General features: G+C 45.6%; 1 protein-coding gene across 2 annotated transcripts; it reads left to right on the forward strand.

The window, feature by feature from the left end:
* Positions 1-266: 266 nt before the first annotated feature.
* LOC120234074 (gamma-aminobutyric acid type A receptor subunit pi) lies at positions 267-22,046 on the forward strand. Of its 2 annotated transcripts, none has more exons than XM_039235718.1 (10): positions 267-397; positions 4,933-5,029; positions 5,706-5,824; positions 9,843-9,910; positions 10,684-10,901; positions 12,895-12,977; positions 16,395-16,532; positions 17,393-17,545; positions 18,042-18,229; positions 19,923-22,046. In XM_039235718.1, the coding sequence occupies exons 2-10, from the start codon at positions 4,977-4,979 to the stop codon at positions 20,223-20,225; spliced, it is 1,323 nt and encodes a 440-aa protein (XP_039091649.1). In that variant the 5' UTR covers positions 267-397; positions 4,933-4,976; the 3' UTR covers positions 20,226-22,046. The 2 variants fall into 2 exon arrangements, with proteins under 2 accessions (XP_039091649.1, XP_039091651.1); XM_039235720.1 differs by lacking the exon at positions 19,923-22,046 and adding an exon at positions 18,442-18,581.
* The last annotated feature ends 643 nt before the right edge of the window (positions 22,047-22,689 follow it).

Consider the following 22,689-nt stretch of genomic DNA (forward strand, 5'->3'; position numbering starts at 1 on the left):
ATTTGCCTTTCATGGGTCTTTGATCTCAAGATTCTTTTCTGGCTGGGGTCCAGGAGCTCAGCTGAGACACCAACTCAGAACCAAACTCCTGGCAGCCTGTGGCCATAGCAGGAGCTGGGTGATTCCCAGAGACTTCCAGGACCAGGTCAGAGCTCCACCCGGGGGAGGGGCTGCGGGAGGCCCCGCCCACTCACCTGCCTAGCCAGTCCCGCAGCTCTGTCTCACCCATGGAGAGCGCCACTCCATCCGAGAGTGGCCGAGTGGCCGTGTGCCTGCATCCAAGGAGTCAGGGCTGAGGATGAGGAAGCTCTCGGGGACCCAGAAGACCATGTCCTGCCTGAATGTCCAGCCGGAAGGCCTGAAGGATCTGCCATAACAGAGCCTCCGCAGCTAGCTGGTAAGAGAATTGCTGGTCTTTCCAGTACTTGGAGGGAGGCGAGGGAAGGAGATTCAGATACAAGCCGTGCTGGGAGTGTGGGGAGGGGCCGAGGCCTAGAACTTGCTAAGCACCTATTCACCGTTATCTGAAGAACTACTGATTACTATCCCATTTCACAGTGGAGGCAACTAAACCTCAGGGAGAAGTAACAGTCTCAGAGCCAGCGGCAGAGCCAAGAGGACACCCCATCCTGCCTGACCCTAGAGCCACAGGCCCCCCCTTGCTCACCGTCCTGTGGGCCGGGCCCCCACCACACAACTTCATCTGCTGTGATTGTCTTAAGGAGGGCCCAAGGCAATATGCCTTTCCTCACCTCAGCCTAACTTGGGCTCCACTCCTGCTCCCCAACACATGATTCTGTCTGCGCTGAAGTGACAGAAGTCAGGGAGCCGTGCCTGCGTGAGAAGGAGGCTAGGGCATGATACGTTTGGGGCTCCCTGTCTGCGTGGTGGGGATTCTGGGAACAGGAACAGAAACCTGCACGTATTGCAATTACCTCTGCTCAGAGCCAATCCAGAGAAAGCTGCCATCTTCCACATAGGTGACCCTGGAGCCCTGTGTGTGACCCTGTCCTTCTGGGGGTGATGCCAAAATGAGTGCCCTCAAGAGGACACCATAGACAGCTCACGCCACGGGTGGCAGCAGGGGGTATAGGAAGAGATTGAGCTTTGGGTTCTCATGGTCAAGGTGGGATCAATGAAGCCCCACAGAGGCAGAAGGGAGAGGAGAATGAAAACTAATATTTATTGAGTGCTTTCTGCTGCCGTTTGTCAGATAGGAAAGCCCAGACTTTGAAAGATTAAATGACTCAGGTGTTTTCAACCCAAAGCTCAAGCTCTTTTCTACAAGTAGAGGAGGGATCTTGGCAGAAAGCCCCTTAGAGTAGGGGAAGAGTTCAGAGGTGCCCTGCTCAAGAGCCTCTGGGAACATCCTGAATACCATGCTTCCCAAGGTGAGAAGGGCTAGATACAGTGGGAATCTCCGGGGCCCCTGTGGCTTTGGGGATAACCCTCGGCGCCCTGCCCTCTGGCTGCTCAGTGGATGGCTCTGCCAAACGCCATTCCCAGCATCTGTATCAGCCTTGGTGGCCGTAACCTTCATTCAGGCAGGTGGATACACAAGTCATCACTTGATGATTGGCTCCTTTGCCATGTGAGAGGTAAAGGCACCAGCACGGTTGCCATTTGGGACACACTGCGAATGCAGCACTCTACCCCAGAGATGGATGTGGTGCAAGAAGTACCAGAGTCAAGTGGAATCTAGTTTAGTTTGGGAGCTGGGGCCCTCTTTCCAAATGCAGTGCAAAGAACAGGGTTTTGGAAGAAGACCTAGATTCAAGTCATGGCATTTAACTCCTATGTGGCCTTGACCAAATCCCTTCACCAATCTGAGATTCAACTCTAGAAATTAACACCTACTGGGTCAGATGGTCATGAGAATTAAATGCGATTAAGCACCAGGCACAGCACCTATAGCACCTGGGAGCATCTAGAGGGGTTTCTCTCCTTCTCTTTTCCTCTTTAATAAAATGAGTCATGATCACCAACCTGACAAGATAAGTAGGGTCAGATGGAATCACATTTCCAGGTCTGGTGTGGGCAAAGCTTTTCAGGACATGAGATTCCTTGGGGCAGATTCAGAAGCCCAAGGCTCAAACATTCTCACTTCCTAACGCAGGGCTGGGCACAGGGAAAACACGATTCAATAGGGGTCTTAGAGTTGAAGCTAGATCATTCCCCAACTTGCCTGATAAAGTTCAGTTTCATATGGGGAGAAGAATTTAGGAATACCCCAAAATGAGAAAGAAGCTAATTCAGACTAGACTAGGAAGAAGTGACAGATGGCCATGGGCTAGAGGGCAGAGCCTGAGCATAAGTGGGTAGGAAAGTGTTGGTGGGCAAGCCTCCATATCCTTGCCCGGCCTCTGGAGGGCCCCACCTTCCTTTGGTCACCTGGCAAATGTGAACACATTCTTCAAGAATCTAATGGCCTTCTCTATGACTTCCATCCTGGCACTGCCCCACCCTCTGCCAATGGAGCTGGTCACTCGCTTCCTTTGCACACCATGTATCCTTTGCCTCGGCCCCTATTATAGAACAGTCACAGGGAACACTGTGTCATGTCACTGCTTATCCACCCTCTCTCTCACTAGACAGGAACTCTGGTGGATACCTCTTACATGTCTGATTGCCAGAAGGAGCTTGGTAAGGCTTTGGAAAATTGAATGAAGGGATGGAGGGCATGGGAGCCACTCCACGGACCCTGTTAAACTTGATGTTGGCGACAGGGGAATGGACAGGGACTGGGAAGATAAACTAAAGGAAGAAAGTTTGAGTAGGATCATTGGTGTATTGATAATGTCGATTTATCAAAAGATGAGTGAGAAGGAAGGGGCTGAGGTAGAGAAATATGAAAGAGTGCAGAGTTCCAGGAGCTTACGCATGTGCAAAGATGTTCATTACTGGTTTTGTAGCAGTAAAAAAAATGCGGAAATAACTTAGTACCATAAGCAGCACATGTGTCCTATAAATGTTGGTGTACTGATCTTATGTCATACTCTGAGCCATTAGGAAGAATGAAGCAGATCTGTCTCTGACATTGGAAAAGAGCAGTGTGTCATGCTGTAGCAGTTAAAAGTGACTGGGTCAGCGTGCGTGGATTCAGGTCTGCCCCTTACTTGCTACACAACCTTGGGGCTGCTTCTTGTCCTCTCTAGGCCTCAGCTGTTTGGTTTGGGAAAATGAGGAGAATGGTAGTAATGACTTCAATGAGTTATAAGAATTTCCGAGATTCTTAGCAGAGTACAAGCACGCATGGAGTATATAATAAATGTTTGCTATCATTATGAAGCAAAAAAAGTAAGCAGTGAAAAAGTGCATGCCATCACCCCAATTTTACCTTTTAACTGTTTTATTCATATTTCCAGATAAAACAACTGTTAAGAGACAATTGATTGTCTCTGAGGTGTGAGTCTAGAGGGAAGCGAGAAAGAGACTTTTTATTTTATTTTTTTTTTTAAATATTTTTATTTATTTCTAGGAGAGAGAGAGAGACAGCGCGAGCAGGGGAGGGTCAGAGAGAGAGGGAGACACAGACTCCGAAATAGGCTCCAGGCTCTGAGCTGGCAGTCAGCACAGAGCCCGACGCGGGGCTCGAACCCACGAACCGCGAGATCATGACCTAAGCGAAAGTCGGACGCTTAACCGACTAAGCCACCCAGGCGCCCCGAAAGAGACTTTTTAAATAGACTATATTTTAGAGAAATTTGGGGTTCATAACAAAACTGAGCCCCTCACCCCCACCCCACGCACAGCCTTCCCCACTCTCACATCCCCCACCAGAGTGGTATGTTTGTTAAACTGATGAGGCTACATGACACACCATTGGGACTTCAACTTTCAACTCTCTACATGTCGATCTTTTCTCATTTCCACAACGAGCATGTATTCATTTTGGAAGTAAAATATTATTAGTTAATGAATGGCCGAGTCATACCCTCAGCCCCAGAGCGGCTCTTGAAAGTAGCCTGGTTGACGCAGGCTGCCCCAGAGGAGGGGAGGAGCCACCCCGGGACTGCCTGCCTAGGCACACGGCCGGAGCCGCACCCGAGAACCCCCGCTCTGCTGTCGCCAGCATGACAGGTCACAGGCTCACCTGCCTGGCTCCCAGCTGCTCTACTCAGAGGAACATCTGACAATAGCTCCCAAGCCTGAGGAGGCCAGGCCCCTGGGCCATGCCTTCCCTGACGGTCCTCACGCATACACGATGCTCACCCAACCAGCTGGACGGCCTAGGAGCGCCCAGGGAGCGGGTCTGGGAGGCTGGGAGAGCAGCCAATAATACCACGTGGTGCGAGGCTGCCAGCCCTGGACTCAAAGGCTCCTCTGACGTTCACTAGCACAGTGACCTTTCTGTGAGCCTCTGTGTCCTCATCCCGGCTTGGGATTAACCTACCCACCTCACAAAGGCGCCGTGACATGACGTGACAAGATCTGTGGGAAAGTGTCTAATGTTTTCCTTGCACGTGGATGGTGCTTGGGAAGTTTATTTGTGTGTTCCGTTTATTATTGGGAAGTTTTCATTTCCTGTCTACGTGACCTGCTTAATAAACTTAGACCCTCGGATAAATGGCACGGTTGGGGTGAGTGCATAGTTGGGGGTGTCCTTCCTGGCGAAGTCAGGATAAGGAGAGGGTAAGGCATAGTCTTGGAGCTTTCCAAATATGCAGCCCAGAATGGACTGGCTGCATTTCTGGGGCTGGTGAGCCACTCTCTAAATGAGGTGTCAGCCTTTATTTGGGTTGGATTTAACATATGCGCTTCCAAAATGAAGTCATATCCCAGGAGTGATAACCAAATGGTGTGGAGTGATAACATGTGCTCCCCACACTTGATGAAAAACTGCTGCAGCTGATGACCCACAGGATGGAGCTGGGCTTGGGGGAGGGGAGCCCTCTGGGTCACCTCTCCCACCTTGCCCATCTGTTTCCCCAGGTGATTCCTACTTTGGCCCCTCTCTGCTCGAGTGCCCCGTCAACATGAAATACAGTCTCCATTTGACCTTTGTATGTCTGAGTCTCTTCACTCCAAGGTGAGTTTGCTGACTGTGACCTTGGTCTGAATTGCTTTGAGCAGGTACTTGAAGTAGGAAGGTGGCAGGTCTTCCTTCCTACCAATGGCAAGGCAAAGCCTAGAACATCCACCTTGCTAACACACAAGACAACACACTTCCTGCCACTTATTCAAGCCTCCAAAATGGTCATACGTGGATGAACTATTGTGTTTTTTCTTTTTTCTTTTTTTAATGTTTATTTATTTTGGGAGAGAGAGAGAGCATGTGCTCATGAGAGAGGGAGGGGGGGAAAGAGAGAGAAAGAGAGACAGAGAATCCAAAGCAGGTTCTGTGCTGTTAGTGCAGAGCCCAATGTGGGGCTAGATTTCACGAACTGTGAGATCATGACCTGAGCCAACATCAAGAGTCAGGCGCTTAACCAACTAAACCACTCAGGCACCCCCACTTGTGTTTTTTCCTAAAGACACTTGGAGGGGTTCCCAGATTACCTCAACATTCTGAGGTATGGCAAATGGGTAATAAAACGGAATGAGATAAGGACACATTAATTCAGCAGCTGAAAATTAGAGATTTCTCTCTGGGAAAGTCACCATTGGTTCCTGGGCCCAACACACAGACATACGTGCAAACACAAGCTCAAGTTTATGTGCATACATGCTTATCCACAATAAACAGCACCCATTTTCTTTTCCAGGATGTGTGTCCAGGGGAATCAGTTCAACACTGAGGTCAGCAGAAGTGATAAGCTCTCCCTGCCTGGCTTTGAGAACCTCACAGCAGGATATAATAAATTTCTCAGGCCCAGCTTTGGCGGTAGGTCATCCTTTCTGTCCAGGACATCAATTCAAAAGAAGGAGAACAGAGACAGTATGCAGAGAAGGGATTCGGGAGATTTTAGTTGACTTCATTTTCTGGTCTGCACCCTGTCAAGGATTAGCAATGGTAGATGAGGACAGCCAGTGATTGTCACACTATTTTGAAGAGCGTACTTTGCCTCTCCACCTGCAGAAATCCTCTTCCCAGCAGAGGAGGTTACTAGAGCCTCTGATGACCTCTTATACACTGTCTTCCTTCTACCTCTACTTCCAGTGTCATTATTTAAGGACCACGCCATCTAGTCTTCCTGCCTCCAGCCTGGTCACTCACGGCTAACCCCCAACTGTGGCACCTTGATGACCTGCCTGGGTCCTCTGCCTGCTCAGAACACCTGCCTATGTCCCAGCATCCTCAGCATAGAGCCCAGGGCCCTTTACATGGCACACCAGGGCCTTCCCAGCCCAGCCTCTTTCTGTCTGCCAGTCTCACCTGCCCCAACTTCTCCCGCTATGCCCTGCTGCCAGCAGTGTGCCCCAAACAGTCCCTCACCTCCTTGGCCTCCCTGGTCTCCTGCCTGTGCTGAGACTGTTTATCTGCTGAGAACAGCTTCTTCCAAATCCCCTCCCTGGCAAAATGCCAATTTTCTTCATATCTCTGACTGAAGTCTTCCTCCTCTGAGAAGCCAGCCCTGATTCCTCTAGGCCTTGTCCCCATTCTTCATACCTTACTTTGAACATACTTCCAAATCCTAGCCATTGTCTGGCAATACCATCATTGCCGCTGGTTTTACACCTGTCTCAGCTTTAGGCTGCAGCTGCTTGAGGGAGTCCTGCTTTATTTACCTCACTAACCCCAGCAGCAGCTCAGTGCTTGGCATATAGCCAGAGGTCAGTTAGTACTTCCTGATGGAATGAGGCTAGGAGGGAGGGAATGAGACCAATCACATACCTCCTCACAGAGTCTCAGTCTCTCAGTGGTCTCTCATGTCTCCTTACGCAGAGCAGAAAGTGCTGGAAAGAAGTTTGGGGTTGAACAAACCTCCATTTGGCTCCTGGCTTTACTGCTTGCCAAGCACCTCAGCTTTCTAAGTCCCCTCTCTGTAGAGTGGGGACACATCTTCTGCCTCACAGAGAGGACTGATTGAGATGAAGTGTGTGAACAGGAAGCATGGCGCCTGCAGCATCATCAGGATGCAGTCTATTCTAATCCCCTTTCCTGCCTGCTCCTCCCCTCACACGACAAAATTCTCTGGTCAGATCCAGGACTAGGGGGTTAGTCCACGGGGGAGCCAACACCAAAAGGGAATTATCCGTGACAAATATTTATTGGGGCGATATCTATGACAGAATGTGGGGTGGAAAGAGAGGGAAGCTGACCCCGGGGGAAGGAGAGAGGGCGGGAGGGAAGGTTGGACAGAGGTGTAGACTACAGTACAGTTCTACGTGTGTGTGGAAAGGCCCCAGGGAGTCCTTGAGCCAAATTTCCCAACAGAGGAGTCTCCTATCTCCATGCCTCCCAGGAACGGTGTGCGTGTGTATCCCTGCCTCACTCAGTCCCTGATGGGGTGTTGCCTTCGAGAAGCATGGCCTCCGAGCAACGCACGGATAGGTTTCAGAGCACAGCAGCTGGGCCAACTACACCCATCTCCGCTGGAGATCAGAGAGACCATTTTCACGGCCACACAATTAAGATTTGAGGTCCTTACGTTAATAAACCTAGGCAGGCTTCAACCTCCCCTAGTCTTTCCAGGCCCAGAAGAACACTAATGACAAGAATGTGAGTCTGTACACACTGGTTAGGTCCAGTGTCTCTGCCTCCCAAACCCCAAACGATTAGGCCCGGATACTGCCCTTCTTGTTGCCTGCTCGTAGGTCCACAAGAGGCAAGATTCTTGGGCAATGAACCTGGGGTGGACCCAAGGAGTGTGAGGCCCAGATCCACCTGGGGTGAAAAGGGGGTAAGCAGTCCTTAGTCAAAAAGAGGGGAAGGCACAAGCCCCAACACCTTGGCAATCTGTCTCCTAAAGGAACCTACATTTATGTGGCAGTCTGGAGTTCCGTGGGGTGGCCATGTTTTCTGTAATGTCTGTCCACCCAGTTCTAGGTCCCTGAGGTCCTTAAGAGAAAAGACCTCCATAGGGTTTTTCAGGGACTGAGGTAGACAGAGCACAGGTTTGTAAACAAGCCCTAAGAACACTGTCCAGGAACTGGCTTTGACCTCTTTCCTAGGAGGAAGCTGCCCTCTGGTGGCACAGCTTACTTTTATAACTCAAGGGGAAGAAAGCAAGTTCTGGTCCATAAAGATGCCAACTGAGGCAAAGTGGGGACTAGACTAATTAGAAATAAAGTAAACAGAAAGTACAGTGGGGTGGAACTTTCCTGTGTTTTCTGTTCTCCATGTTCCTCAGGGAGAGCAAATAACGCTGCCCCACTGCGCCTATGCTCCAGGCACTTAAAATAGAGCCTGTAACTTTCCCAAACCAACCCGTAGTAGTAGGCACTAGTAGCTCTATTTTATAGGCGAGAAGCTGTAGCACAAAAAGGCTTAGCAATTTGCTCAAGGTCACACAGCTATGAAGCGATGGGCATGGGATTCAAACACCCTGGAGAAATCCAAGCTCGATTTCTGCCTTGAGGGGCAGAAAGCCACCTAGCACCATAGTCCTTCAGCACCTTCCACAGTCTGTCCTCAAAGATCTCCCACTCTTCCACCAAGTATTAACGCCAAGCATTTGCTTAATTATTTTTAACTGCATTCGTTCTAAAACTCCATTTCCAAATTCCCACCTATAGTCTATGACTTGGTTTCCTTCTGTGAATAAGTAGGTCGCTTTGTCTGATTCCTACCACTTAGACGGTTTTAAGCGCTTCTGTGAGTTCCACCTCCCTTTTTCCTGGTTAATGCGGTGTTGCAGTCCCCTGACACACCCCTAGCTATTTATTGCAAGTGAATGCTGTCGTAGCTATTAACTTGGTGAGAACAGTTGTTCTTTTTCCAGAATTAGCGAGGATTAAGGAGGAGAAGGCGGGTAGGCAAATGCCATTTATTGAACCTCTATTCTGTGACGGACACGATCCTGGGAGCCTCGTACAGATAACTTAGTGAGTGCCTCCCGGACATCTGGCTGGGCAGGTGCTTCACGTGTGTCCCCCTTGCCACTGTCCTGCAGAGAAGCTGCCACACGCCGAGTCTCCTTCAGCCCTCTCCCCGGCCCTACACTGTCATTAGCATTCTCCCTGCTTGTGGGTGAGAACTCTGCAGCTCTGAAAGGGTCGGTAACTTTTCCCAGCTGCAAACCGACATCTCTCACTCCTGCTCTTTCTTCCACGTCTCCAGTCAGCAGGCGTACACTGCCCGGGCCTGGCTTCGAGAATGGTGGCTCTGAGGCCTTGGTCTCTCGAGCTGAGACTGGCACTCTCAGAAGTTCGGCTTGCAGCCCAATATCTGTATACCAGATCGCACAGGGAAGGTTCTGGAATTCTAAATAGTTTAGGCTTTTTGGAGGGTAAAGAAAGAGTAGCAGAGCATCAGGAGGTGAGCAAGAGCTCAGCCATGAGCAGTCTTGAATGCCATCTTGTGGTAAATTTACTTAGTTGAGGGGAGGAAAAAATGAAGATCTCTGTGCAAATCGCCAAATCTCTTACTACGTTTCTAAATAATCTGTCCCCGAGGGAAAAAATCCTCCAAGTAAGAAGTAGCAAATACAACCACATCCTTTAAAATCTGCACTAATGAACATAGTGTGGTCTCTCTTACACACTAAGCTATTTATATATTTGTACCTTTTTTATACAAACATTTTTCATACTTTTTTCCCCATTCTACACAATGGTTCCTCCCGACAGGGGGAGGATAGAAATTCACCTTTTGCTCTACATACTCTAGAGTGGTTAAAATTTTCCAATAGTGAATGTTACTTTTGTAATGTTATAATTTTTAACACATTGTACTAACGTAGTGTGTTTTGTGTTTCTATGTAAGTCCTTCTGGTTTTTTTTTTTTTCTTCATTCTCAGGAGAACCAGTTCAAATAGCACTGACTCTGGACATTGCAAGTATTTCTAGTATTTCAGAGAGTAACATGGTAAGTGCGGCCCCTTCACCTTCCCCCTGAGGAGACCTTCTCCTTGTGTTTTATGGGGATACACCTTCTAGCTACTCAAAAAACAAAACAGAGACTCACAGCCCCCGTGCACTTGGAATGGCAGAGGCTGGAGACCCATCCCAAAACTCAGGACAGTGGAAGATTCTTGCAAAACAGATCTTCTGAAAAGGAAGGAAAGTGGATTCAAAGGCCAGGAGGGAAGAAACGAGGGAGGAGAGTGGGTACTTTTGGTGAGGGAGGAAAACTGGAGAGAGAATCAAAGGGCAGCAGGGAAGCCTGAATATCACACCGAACTTCCCAGGGTGGAAGCTAAGCTGAGCTGGTGAAAACCAACAATCGCATGACTTCTTTCCGCCGTCCTCTCAGTAAAGACAGGCTGACACAAGAAGCAGGTTGCCACTGTGCATTCTGGGTAAATCCTGGACAACCTAAGCACTTAGCTCCCCAAAACCTTCAACAGATTGTTGGGGCTTTTGTGATAGAAGGTGAGTAAGTTAAGGCCCTAAACATGCTCCTATGGGGCTCCCCTTTGGCTGTGAGAGTGATTGTCTAGAAGAGATAAGATGCTTTGTTCTCTTATTGCTAACAGGCTGCTCCCTCATGAATAAGACTTCGTTCACCAATGTCTAGTATAGGATGTGCTCTTGAGCTAAGTGGAGGTGGGGAGGGGAGTAAGACTTGACCACTTTCCTTCCATTTTCAAAGTCTTTCGCCCCCCAATCCATTTCCACTACCTGGTTTCCCCCCCTCAGGACTACACAGCCACCATATACCTCAGACAGCGCTGGACAGACCAGCGGCTGGTATTTGAAGGCAACAAGAGCTTCACTCTGGATGCTCGCCTCGTGGAGTTCCTCTGGGTACCAGACACTTACATTGTGGAGTCCAAGAAGTCCTTCCTCCATGACGTCACTGTGGGAAACAGGCTCATCCGCCTCTTCTCCAATGGCACGGTCCTGTATGCTCTCAGGTAACTGAAGGGGCTGGAAGGAAATGGCTGGAAGAGAACGCATAAATATATCCTGGGTACTCCTGACCAGCTCTCAGAGAATTACCCCAATGTCCCACCTTTCTCATGCCCCTGCCTTCCTAGATTCTTGGCCCTAAAACTAAACCCCCCCCCCCCAGTCCCCCAGTTCAGTTTGGCTCAATAAGCAACTACCGAATGATTGCTCTGGGCCAGGCCTGGCTCCGGACACCAAGAATACAGAGCTGAATGAGACATGGTCCTGACGCAGGTGGATATGGAAAGGAAGTTGGGAATCCCAGGGAAGTAGGGAATAGGTTAGTGTTTGCAGTGATATTAGAGACAGAACTCTGAGCTGAGTCTTAAAAAGTAAATGGAAGTTAGCAAGAGAATAGGGGGAACAGCAGGAGGAAATGTAAACATTTTCCCTTTCATGGGACCCAGTGGAGCTACAGTTGCTGCAGGATGCATCTCGACTCAGTCTGTCACTTTTGTACAGAGAGTCAAAGGGCAGTGCCCCAAGGCCTCTGTCATCTGCAGCCATGGCCTCCCTTGGTCTCTTCTCCAAATCCCCGAGGCTAAAAGCCCCTTCCACCCAGTGGAAGTTCATCAAGAAGCTGGTTGGCTAGAATAGGGAAGGTGTTCCCTAGGTGCTGCAAGGGGCAGCCCACAGGCAGAGGCTCCTGTCAGGGACTGTGTAAACCTTATATTCCCACAGTCCTTGGGGAGAAGGTCAGGAGCCCAATACTCTTCAATCCCAAGCAGGAAGCTGCTGTTAGGAAACAAAGACTGAGATAACCAATAAACTGAATTTTTGGATTGCTCATCTGACATTCCTCAGCTACACTGAATTATGCAAAAAACAGCCACAATCCCAACCCTTCTTTCAAGAAGCTAAACTAGACCTCTCCCTTGACCTCCAGCTCCAGTCAACACTAATTCTTCCCGTGTGTGTACGTGCGTGTGCATGGATGTGTCTGTCTGTATTTTGCACATAACGTAATCTGTCCTGTGCAATGATTACAAATTATGGACAACATTTAACAGCCTGGCTCTAGAATCAGACCCATTTGGAGGTGAGTCCCCGTTCTGTCCCTACTGTGTGACCTTAGGCAAGTTGCTGGACTCTCTGAACTTGGTTTCTTCAGCAGCAAAAGCAGAATGATTTTTCCTACCTCATAAAGCTATAGTACAAATTCAAAGGGATAATGCACGTGAAGCACTTTGCCTGGGGACTGGCTCAGGGTAAGCGCTCAGTAAATAGTAACTGCTCTTACTCTGTCTCCCTTAAGAGAGTGGGAGCTTCCTCAAGGTGGGCACCATGAATGCATCATTTCACTTTCCCCAAGAACCCAGGACAGTGCTCAGTAACGGTGCTTAATAAAAACATGTGACCCTGAAGAAAAAGGGAGATAATGGTGGGCAACTTGAAATCTCCACTGTGAGGGCTTTATTGAGGCTTAATTGAATGTCCCTAAGAGCCACAGTGCCTGGGACCCTCCATCATCCTCCACTTCCTCTGCAAATGCTGATCCCCTCCAGGAGGCAGGGTCCTTGAGAACTGCACAGAGGACCTGGGATCCAGCCCCAGCTTGGCACTAAGAGCTGTGTGAGCCAAGGCAAGCCCTAATCTGTGTCAAAAGGTGATGGTAGTGTTGGAATCTCTGTTCTAGCTCCTCGTGGGTTTGTCACGAAGATTAAATTTTAAAACTGGATGCAAACGCACCTCAAGCCACTGAGTGATTCTGTTCTGCAAGATATCGCATATTTGCCCTTCATTGCTAACATTCCAGCTTCCTCAGTGCTGTGCCCCAGCTTTTACCACATCTCAAAGGTGTCACTTAGCACAGAAAAGCTCAGGAATGTTTTGAGTGCAGGCTCCAAGTCACATGTCCACTGTAAGGGTCAAGGTGAAAGTGCTCTTGGAGCTGCCCTTAACAGGGAATGCGTGCTTTCCCTCACAACACTCCTTTTGAACCCATTTTTCCTTTCCTAGAATCACAACGACTGTTGCATGTAACATGGACCTGTCCAAATACCCCATGGACACACAGACATGCAAATTGCAACTGGAAAGCTGTGAGTATATATCCTGCAGACCCCTGAGATGATTTTCCTGGGTGGCTTAGATCAGCTTATTCCTGGAGAGAGACCTATACGCAATGGCCTTTCTTTTCTTGGTGTTGATTCCAATTGATTCAGCCCTTCGGAGTGTTTATCCAGAGAGATTTAGAGACCTTTCAGCAACAAACCTTACAATAGAACAGCCTTTGGAGAGGGCCACTGTGCCTTTGGAGAGGGCCACTGTGCACCAACACTAAATATTTCCGCCTTAGAGTAGACAGGACAGCCGAGGAAATGGGAGTCAATTGGATAAGGAGTGGGAATCAGAATCTGAGAAGGCACCAGAAGCCCAGAAAGAACACAGCAGAGGTTAAAAAGGCTAAGTGTGCCAAGAAACCACTGGCATTCATTCCACCTGCTTCCAACTTTGAAAAGAAGTTGTTTGGGCTGTGTGTACTTTAATGCAGTGATGCCCATAATGGGCATCCAAACTGCAGTCTGAGGACTTATGATGAAGAATGAGCATTTATTCTAAGTTGATGTGTGTCAAATGGCATTGTTGAGTAATCTCCTTTGTTCTGAAATGTCCACCAAACTTGGGAAAGTGGTATCTGTGACAGATGCCCTGGGAAAAGAATGGCTCAGAGAGGAGTTATCGAGGCATCAAGGGATGGCTCGTGTGAGGTGGAAACACCACAGTCAAGCACTGGCAATCAGTGAGCAGTTCTTACATGAGGACACACGTGGTCCACATCCAAGAAGCACAACCATTATGAAGCAGCAGTCATTTTTCAGAGGTAGACATTTAATTAAAGACTCAGACAGGCAGATTAATTACCTTATTGATTAAATGCATGCAAAACCTACTTAAAGCAATACAGCTATTTGGGGGAAGAATAAAACTTGAGGATATCAAAAAGAGAACTCATTTTCAACCCCACATGGAAAAAGTAATTGCCCTCCATGTATGGCTGTGCTCATCTCAAATCCCTGGAGTGAGATTCTCCTGGAAACTCCAGCGCTCTGCTTGCCCAAATACCATCCCCAGTGAACAGAGGAAGCTTTCACTGAGTGTTTATTAGCAGTTGTTTGGGTACAGAAACCTCACCGAGGTTTTTTTTTCCTGAACACCATCCCCAGAAAAGAACTGCTACCATCCCACCAGAGCAGTGATAATGCCATGATTGTGAGCATTTTAATACTTGTAAAGGTAAAGTGCCCAGGTAGAAGCTTGTATGAGCCACTTTTTATTTTTAGCTATTTCTGTGTTTCTTTGGACTCCTAGGCATATTTGGACAGCTAACTTCAGTATATTTGGGAGTGCTTCTAAGAGAAAGCCCACAGACCATTTTTACCTGGAAATTCTCTAAGAGCCCATGACCACTTCTCTGCCCTGTGGAGGGAAGATAACCATTGTTAAGCAAGTGGATACTACAAGCTAAGACTTAACAAAATGCGAGTCCCAATACTGGCATCCCTCTTCTCGGTAGCCTAGGAAAATGAAGGGAGTACAGTTCCATGTTTAAGACTGCAGGTACTGGGGTGCTTGGGTGGCTCAGTTGGTTAAGCGTCCAACTTCGGCTCAGGTCATGATCTCATGGTTCGCAGGTTCCAGCCCAACATTGGGGTCTGGGCTAACAGCTCAGAGATGAGCACAGCCATACATACAGCTCAAGCCTGCTTCAGAGTCTGTGTCTCCCTCTCTCTGCCCCTCCCCACCTCCAATAAATAAACATTAAAAATAAAAAATAAAAGATTGCAGGTACTAAAATCACTGGGCTTTTCCTGTCACTAGCTGCGAATCTGGGTGAGTAGAACTAACCTCTCCAGACCCCAGTTTCCTCATCTGTGAAGGAGGAAAAAATATTATTATCTGACTCAGAGAGTTATTTTTTAACAGCCTTGTTTAGGTAACAGGAACATATCACAAAATGCAGCCCTTTTAAGTGTGCAATTCAAAGATGTTGGGCAAATCTGCCCAGTTATGCAACCATTGCCACATTTCATTGTTGAACATTTCCATCAAACAAAAAGAGCCCATTTATAGGCTCTCCCATTGCTGCCACCCCACCCCCACCCCGAGTTAACCACTAATCAACTTTCTGTCTCTATGGATCTGCTTTTTCTGGATATTTTATATAAATGCAATCAGTGCACCATGTGGTCTTTTGCATCTGGCTTCCTTCACTTAGCATGTTTTTGAGGCCCATACATGTTGGAGCATAGATCAGTATTTCATTCCTTTTTATTGCTTTGTTCCTCGTTATTCCATATGAAAGAGTACAAGCAATGCAAGTCCCTTTGGCTTGGTTCCACTCCGCAGTTATTAAGAATAATGCCACGGTGAACATTTGTGTACACACTTTTTGTGGACCTGATTTGATTACTCTTGGGCAGATGCTTAGGAGTGGAATGCTGGATCAAATAGTAGATTTATGTTTGAGCTTTCAAGAAGCTGCCCAACTCTTTTCCAAAGTGGTTGGATGTTCCACTAAGATGTTCCAGCTTCTCCATGTTCTCATCATTGGCTATTGTCAGTCTTTTTCATGACAGCCATTCTTATGGGTGTGAAGTGGTATCTTACTGTGATTTTGATTTGCTTACCCCTTACGGCTAATGACGTGGAGCCTCTTTTCATGTGCTTATTAACCACTCATCTATCTTCTCAAAGGGGTATTTTGAGGATTAAATGAAATGGTAACGTTGTAAAGCACTTAGAAATGTCATTGCTCACTAAACAATAGATATCATCATCATCATCATCATCATCATCATCATCATTGTCCATGGGTTTTGGGTTTAGACTTTCCTGAGTTTGTTTTTAACTTGCCCTGCTATCTTGAGAAAGTTAAGCAAACTCTCTGAATCTGAGAATTTTCATGTATAAAATAGGCAAGACATTACAGTTCCTCGATTCTAAGGTACAGCATTTATCGAATAACATTTTAGGGGAAAATGTAGGCTCTACTTTATATATATGTATGTATGTATCAACTCTAACATCCATCCCAATTTCAAAAAACGTAAAAAAAATTTTTTTAGTGAAGAAATATAGAAATGTTTACCTTGCAAGTCTGTGAGAACATTAGAGACATAATGTGTAAAAGACTTACCATAAATGTTTCATAAAAGGTAGCTATTATTACTATTATGGACTATATTAGTAAAACTGCTTTGAGATTTATCAAACGCCTATGTTAACAGACATCAATAAAGTGGCTAGCAGCAGATTTCTTGTCTTCTGTTTTTGTTTTTGCATTTAAGCCAGTATGGAAATAAGAGCAGACCAATTGTGAAGTTGCTGAGAAGACTTCCAGAGCTGCTAGACTTTCCTGAAAGATAAACTCCTGTTGTCCCCGTATTGTAGCATTTTCCAGACAAGCTCAATCTGTTGCCTCCCGACACTCACCAGGGCACTGTTTGACTTGCCAGGGGGTTACGATGGGAACGATGTGGAGTTCAGCTGGCTGAGAGGGAACGACTCTGTGCGTGGGCTGGAAAACTTGCGTCTTGCTCAGTACACCATACAACGGTATTTCACCTTAGTCACCAGATCGCAGCAGGAAACAGGTAATTTGGGGGACATGTGTCATACAAAAGCAAAATAACTGGGTTTCATTTTGAGTCAAAAATACCACCTCTTCTCTACTTTATCTCTGTGCAGCCCGGGAACACCCCCGCAGTGTGGTAGGGTTTGGGCCTGGCGCTGATACCTGCTACATGCCCAGTACTGACATGGCCCCCAAAGGGCTCCCAGTCTAGTGAGGTAGATGTTAAGGAAGCCAGCAGGTAAAATGCTACAGGAACACTGTGATGGAGAAAGGCACAAGAAAAGGATCATGGGTTGGAATCCTACATGGCGATGAGAAAGAATGAAATCTGGCCATTTGTAGCAACATGAATGGACCTTGAGGGTGTTATGCTGAGCGAAATAAGTCAGGCAGAGAAGGACAAATACCATATGTTTGCACGTATAGGAGGATTTGGAGGAACTTAACGGAGGACCATGGGGGAGAAGAAAGGGGGAAATAGTGGAGGAGAGGGAGAGAGGCAAACCATGAGAGACTCTTGAATGCTGAGAACAAACTGAGGACTGATGGATGTGGGGGGGAGGGGGTGATGGGCATGGAGGAGGGCACTTGTGGGGATGAGCACTGGGTGTTATATGAAAACCAACTTGACAATAAACTATTTGTAAAAAAAAAAAAGAAAAGAAAAGGATCATGGGTGGGAGTTCCAGTACCCCTATAAATCGCATTCTATACAACAGCAATTTCTTTTATTGAAATTGTAATGACAGTTCATGCTTACTTAGGTTTTGGTGTATAACAGATAACTTAATGTGAAAATAGCTAAGTGAAACGTCCTGAAGGGAAACCACTCTACTGGGTGAGCAGACATTATTTCCTATCTCTTATTTACCCTATCAGGAAATTATACACGACTGGTCTTGCAATTTGAGCTTCGGAGGAATGTCCTGTATTTCATTTTGGAAACCTATGTTCCTTCCACTTTCCTGGTGGTATTATCCTGGGTTTCATTTTGGATTTCCCTCGATTCCGTTCCTGCACGAACCTGTATTGGTAAGCAGCTCCCACAGGAGATTTCTAAGAACTGGTGTAACAGGTCCTTTTTTGTTTTTTTACCTCCTATCAGGCTTTTTTTTTTTTTTTCCACTGACATTCACAGGGCAGTTCCGGAAGTTGGTTTCTTGAAAGATTCTTTTACAGAAAGAAAGAGACAGAGAGACAGAGACAGAGGTACTGCATTTTTAAACATGTTTTACAGTGATAAGGGAGAATTATGATTGGGATGGTCTATTGCCAGTTATCTTACGTACTGAACACCCCCCTCCAATGGGAAGACAGAAGATGCAACATTTAGAAGACCATATCACTCCTTTCCATTCAAAATGGACACATCAACCCTGCTCTAGACGATCGCAGATTTTTCAAAATGAGCTCTTCCATTTCTGAGTCCTGTCCCCCTTGCCAAGTTCTGAATGGTGTCAGTGCACCAAGTAAAGGTAAAAGGTTCACTGGCCACTGATGTGGGAACATCGCCTACCTGTCTTCCCAGGAGTGACCACCGTACTGTCCATGACAACGCTGATGATTGGCTCCCGCACTTCTCTTCCCAACACCAACTGCTTCATAAAGGCCATCGATGTATACCTGGGGATCTGCTTTAGCTTCGTGTTTGGGGCCCTACTGGAGTATGCAGTTGCCCACTACATCTCCTTACAGCAGATGGCAGCCAAAGATAGGGTAAGGATTCTGAGGGCCTTGTATATGATTCATCACTTGCCATGTGCTGGCCTGTACAGGTGGCCCCGACTGGTTCCCGTCCCCAGGGATTCTCCTCCCTGTTCGGGTGGAGAAAAGTCATGACACCTTTTGAAAAAGTCTGCTCTTTTTGTCAAGTACAATGGGATATTAACATGTTTAATTTTCTCACAGCAAATCACTGTTATCCTTAGGCAACATGGAATCACAATCAGAAGAACAGGCATCCATGAAAAGCCCATTATCAAACCAAACATGATCAGCTGCTTACCAGTTTCATATTGATATGTATTTACTATTTAAGGATTTTGTTGCATTTTTGTTTTCTTAAATTATACGAATAATGGTTTACTGAAAATGTATGAAAAAATTAAATTGCAGCAAATTTCTCGATTAGCATGTTTTTCTGCTAACAGGGAAAGACTGCCATTATATGAATTAGCAGTGAAACACTGTGGTCCAGCTCTCAGAATAATAACAATCATTATTATCAGTTGAACATTTACATGTGCCAGACACAGTCACAAGCCCTTGGCAAATATTAGATCCTTTAAAACACTCCTAACAACCTAGGAAGGCTCTCAGAAATGAATCAGAACAGCCCGACATGCAGTTGCCTATTCCCTTATGTTTGACTTATGAGTAATGATTCACACAGTCATATTCCCCAAGTACCAAAGGCAAATGATCCTATCGCCCAGCCAAAGAAGAATATGGATTTCATTTATTTTACTCTCTATAGCTTCCTTAAGGCCCCCCCCCCAAAAAAAATCTGAATTTGGTAGATTGGCAAAAAGGGGTTGGAGAATTACTAAGATCCTTCATGGAAGACACCAGAAAGCCCTTATTATGCTCTGTGTATAAGAATAGCTTCACTACAAAGTAGAGGCTATGTGCTAAACATCTCATTTGCTCCACCCAACAGCCTATTAGATGGCTGCCATTGTTATTCCAAATTTACTAGTGAGGAATCTGCTCCTCAGAGAAGTGAGATTCAAGACCTCACAGCTAGTCAGTAGCCTGGCCAAGGATCCAAACTCCACTCTCTCTGACTTCTCTACACTCCCCACATGCTATGCCATTCCAGGCATGTTGGAGGATACCTCCCTAGAATGGTAGGAAGCATCACTATTTCTGTTTGTGTGGCAGAGACTTTTAGACACTGCTGATTTCCGTTATCTCTCATAACTGATCGCTCCTCACTGAGACAGAATGGGACTCATCAAACAACTACTAAATGCTTTACATAATTTATACCATTTAATCTTCCCATCCATCTCATGAGGTAAGTATTAATATCATCACCATTTTGTAGGCAAGGAAACTGAGTTTTAAAGGGATTAAGATGACTAAAATTTCATAACAGTGAGAGGCAGAATGGAATTTGAACCCAGATCAGCTAACTTCAAAGCTTGAGCACTTAGCACACAGCTCTGCATATCAATAGAAGGCAATGGTTTTTCTTCCCCTAATACAAGCCGAGGACCTAGGGATAGATGCCTATAAGCAGGATAACAGGACTGCCAAGTCTGGCTTACCAGCCAATTACTGAGGCACTCAATGACAATTTCTATTAAACCTAATTATTCGATACTTAGACTTCTAATTATAAATACCTACTTATTTATTTTGCTAAGGCGCATCTTTCAAGCTAACCATGTTGTCTATGATCTAGGCGACGGCGAAGGAAGTGGAAGAAGTCAATATCACTAACATCATCAACAGCTCTATCTCCAGCTTTAAACGGAAGATCAGTTTTGCCAGCATTGAAATTTCTGGTGATAATGTTGACTATAGTGACTTGACCATGAAAACCAGTGACAAGTTCAAGTTTGTCTTCCGAGATAAGATGGGCAGGATTGTTGATTATTTCACAATTCAAAACCCCAGTAATGTTGATCGATATTCCAAATTACTATTTCCTTTGATTTTTATGCTAGCCAATGTATTTTACTGGGCATACTACATGTATTTTTGAGATATGCTGAATTGTTTGCATGCCATGGTTTTTCAAAAGAACAAAGTAATGATTCAAACAGTATTCGAAGCCAAGTGTGCGTGCTAACCCAATAGTGCTACAGGTGACTAGATAACATCTGAGAATTTCTCCTCAAAGAATATTCTCCTACCCATTATTTAAGCTGTGTAGAGAAGTCCTAGCATTATAGAGTCTTGTAATAGAAATAACAAGTCATTCCTTTTTTATCTTTACCAAAGACATCCCCATGGAGCTTAAGATTACAAACCTACTCAGGGTTGACTATTTGCTCAGTGCTCCCTGGTCTGCATTTACCTCATATAAAAAAGAATGAGAAGGAAACTATTATATGTATTGAGTAACCCTCAAGTGCCAGGGGTTGTTTCTAAATAAATCATACATGCTATTTGCTAAATCTCTGCAGTGCTTATAAAATGCATTGTTACCTATTTAGGGAGTAACACTTCCCAGTTTTTGTTTTTGATTAAAATGAAATGTGGGCCTAAATCAATTCACTGGAAGTCACCACACTAACTCGATACCAAGATGAGTTTTTAATACAGTGTTTCATACCCCAGCAGAACTGTCCCCAAATTCCAATAAGTTCTACCACTAAAAAGTAAAATGTAAATGAAGAAAACATTAATGGATCAACAATCTCAAACGTAAATTTGTTTGTAAGATATAATGGATTCCCCTGAATCCAAACTGAAAGGGCTCTAGGGCTTTACTCTCCCATTTGATATGTCTTATCATTTTACTATTATACGTACACCAGTCCTCAACAATGCTAAAGCGCTTTCCCCACATCAGGGATGGAAATGGAATATTTTTTTAAAAAATTTATTCCAAGTAGCCTTACTATGAACTGCTGCCATCAATATGTGCAGACTTGAGTTCATTTCTATCTGCTACTCTGACACTGAGGGCCATGTTCCAAGCAGCAGATCTCCTGCGTCCTTCCAGGAGGAGCACTTACCTCTATACTCTATTGACCAGGAAGGATGCTTATCAGATGATGAGCAGCATTACCCAGAAACAAGTGGCTTACAACAAGCTTGGCCTTGCTCGGAACCCTGATCCTTCTAGCTGGACTACTTTGAGTAGATATCCTGCACAAGTAGGAGAATGTTGGCCCAGAGTCCTGAACTTTTTGAGTAACAACGGGACTTGTTCCAGAATCTACCTGCAGGCTGCAGATGAGCTGTCTTTTCCCGGTCCAGCCACTCTCACTCTAACACAAGAAGCACATTATGTGCATCCTTGCTCCTTGGTCAAGCTCAGCCAACAGCATTATAAGCGGAGATTTGTCAGTGTGCCATGAGGGTGGGGCCAAGATGGCTGAACAGCATGGAAGGGTTTCTTTTGCGTCTCTAGTCCCTGAAATGTCAGTGTGCCATGCTAAAGGCTTCAGTTCAGCCTCAACCTGCATAAAAAGAATCTTGCCATCTTTAATTCTCTAGCTGCCTTTTCTAATGTATGCCTTTACCTTTTCTTTCAGAAATAAACCATGGCTTCTCTCTTTTATAACCTCCTATACCATAGGCTCTCGTTCTTTTTCTCTTTTTGATAATTCTCACATTTCAGTGTCTAGTGAGCTTTTAACATAATGTTCTAATGAAAACAAGGGAATTAAAAGAGGTGGAACATGGTTGTGTGATTCAATCATATTTGCTATTTTTTTAAAAAAAAGCTTAAAAGGAAATATCTGCTCGGAAACACCATTTAGATCTTACATATATTTTTTAAAAGCTGTAACATGTGCAACTGTGAAATAAACATACCATATTAGCCACCCACCAAATCGGGTGGTCATCTGTAGAATGCATATCATAAGATCCCATTTGGAAAAGGTGTACATCATAATACAAATTCAGTGGGTTCACATTCTTAACATCTTCATGTTCCTCCCACTGCAGACAGTACACAGACAGTACATTCACACACGCATATATACACACACACATACACATACCCCTACTATTTCCTACCCAGGAAGATAAACACTAGGAGCACAGTGGATATTTCTTTGAGATCACTCTACCACAACACTTGCCTTACGTTAAATAGCTGAGCCTGGTGATAGTGAAAGATCCAATTCTCAGAAAATGCCAGATTCCCTCCTAAGCCTTCTTCGTGGTTTTGGAATTCACTTTTCTTTTTTGTTGGATGGTATTTTTAAAGTTTGAGAATACACTTTGGGGAAACTTCTTGAATTTTGTACCACTCTAAAATTTATGTAGGCTATACAGCATTGGAGTTCTTGTAAAAACTCCTAAAATTTTAGATCCACTCCATGTATCCTACCTACCCAGATCACTCCCAACACCCACTTTGTTCAAAACACTTCTTGGGTGAAAATACCGAGACTAACCATATCAACTTTCCAAAGACATGGAACTATATAAGGTTGAGAAAATTCTAAGTCATGGAAATACGGTTTTCAATTACCTTGATGTGGGGA

Source organism: Hyaena hyaena, unplaced genomic scaffold (assembly GCF_003009895.1).
Source record: "Hyaena hyaena isolate Hyena2069 unplaced genomic scaffold, ASM300989v1 scaffold_102, whole genome shotgun sequence".
In the NCBI taxonomy this organism is placed as follows: Eukaryota; Metazoa; Chordata; class Mammalia; order Carnivora; family Hyaenidae; genus Hyaena; species Hyaena hyaena.

What these genes read in the sequence shown, in the direction of transcription:
- LOC120234074 (XM_039235718.1), top strand. Translation starts at nt 4,977, where the DNA reads ATGAAATACAGTCTCCATTTGACCTTTGTATGTCTGAGTCTCTTCACT. An exon ending in CAAATTGCAACTGGAAAGCT is followed by an intron (nt 12,978 to 16,394) that starts GTGAGTATATAT and finishes TTGACTTGCCAG; the next exon opens with GGGGTTACGATGGGAACGAT. An exon ending in CAGATCGCAGCAGGAAACAG is followed by an intron (nt 16,533 to 17,392) that starts GTAATTTGGGGG and finishes TTACCCTATCAG; the next exon opens with GAAATTATACACGACTGGTC.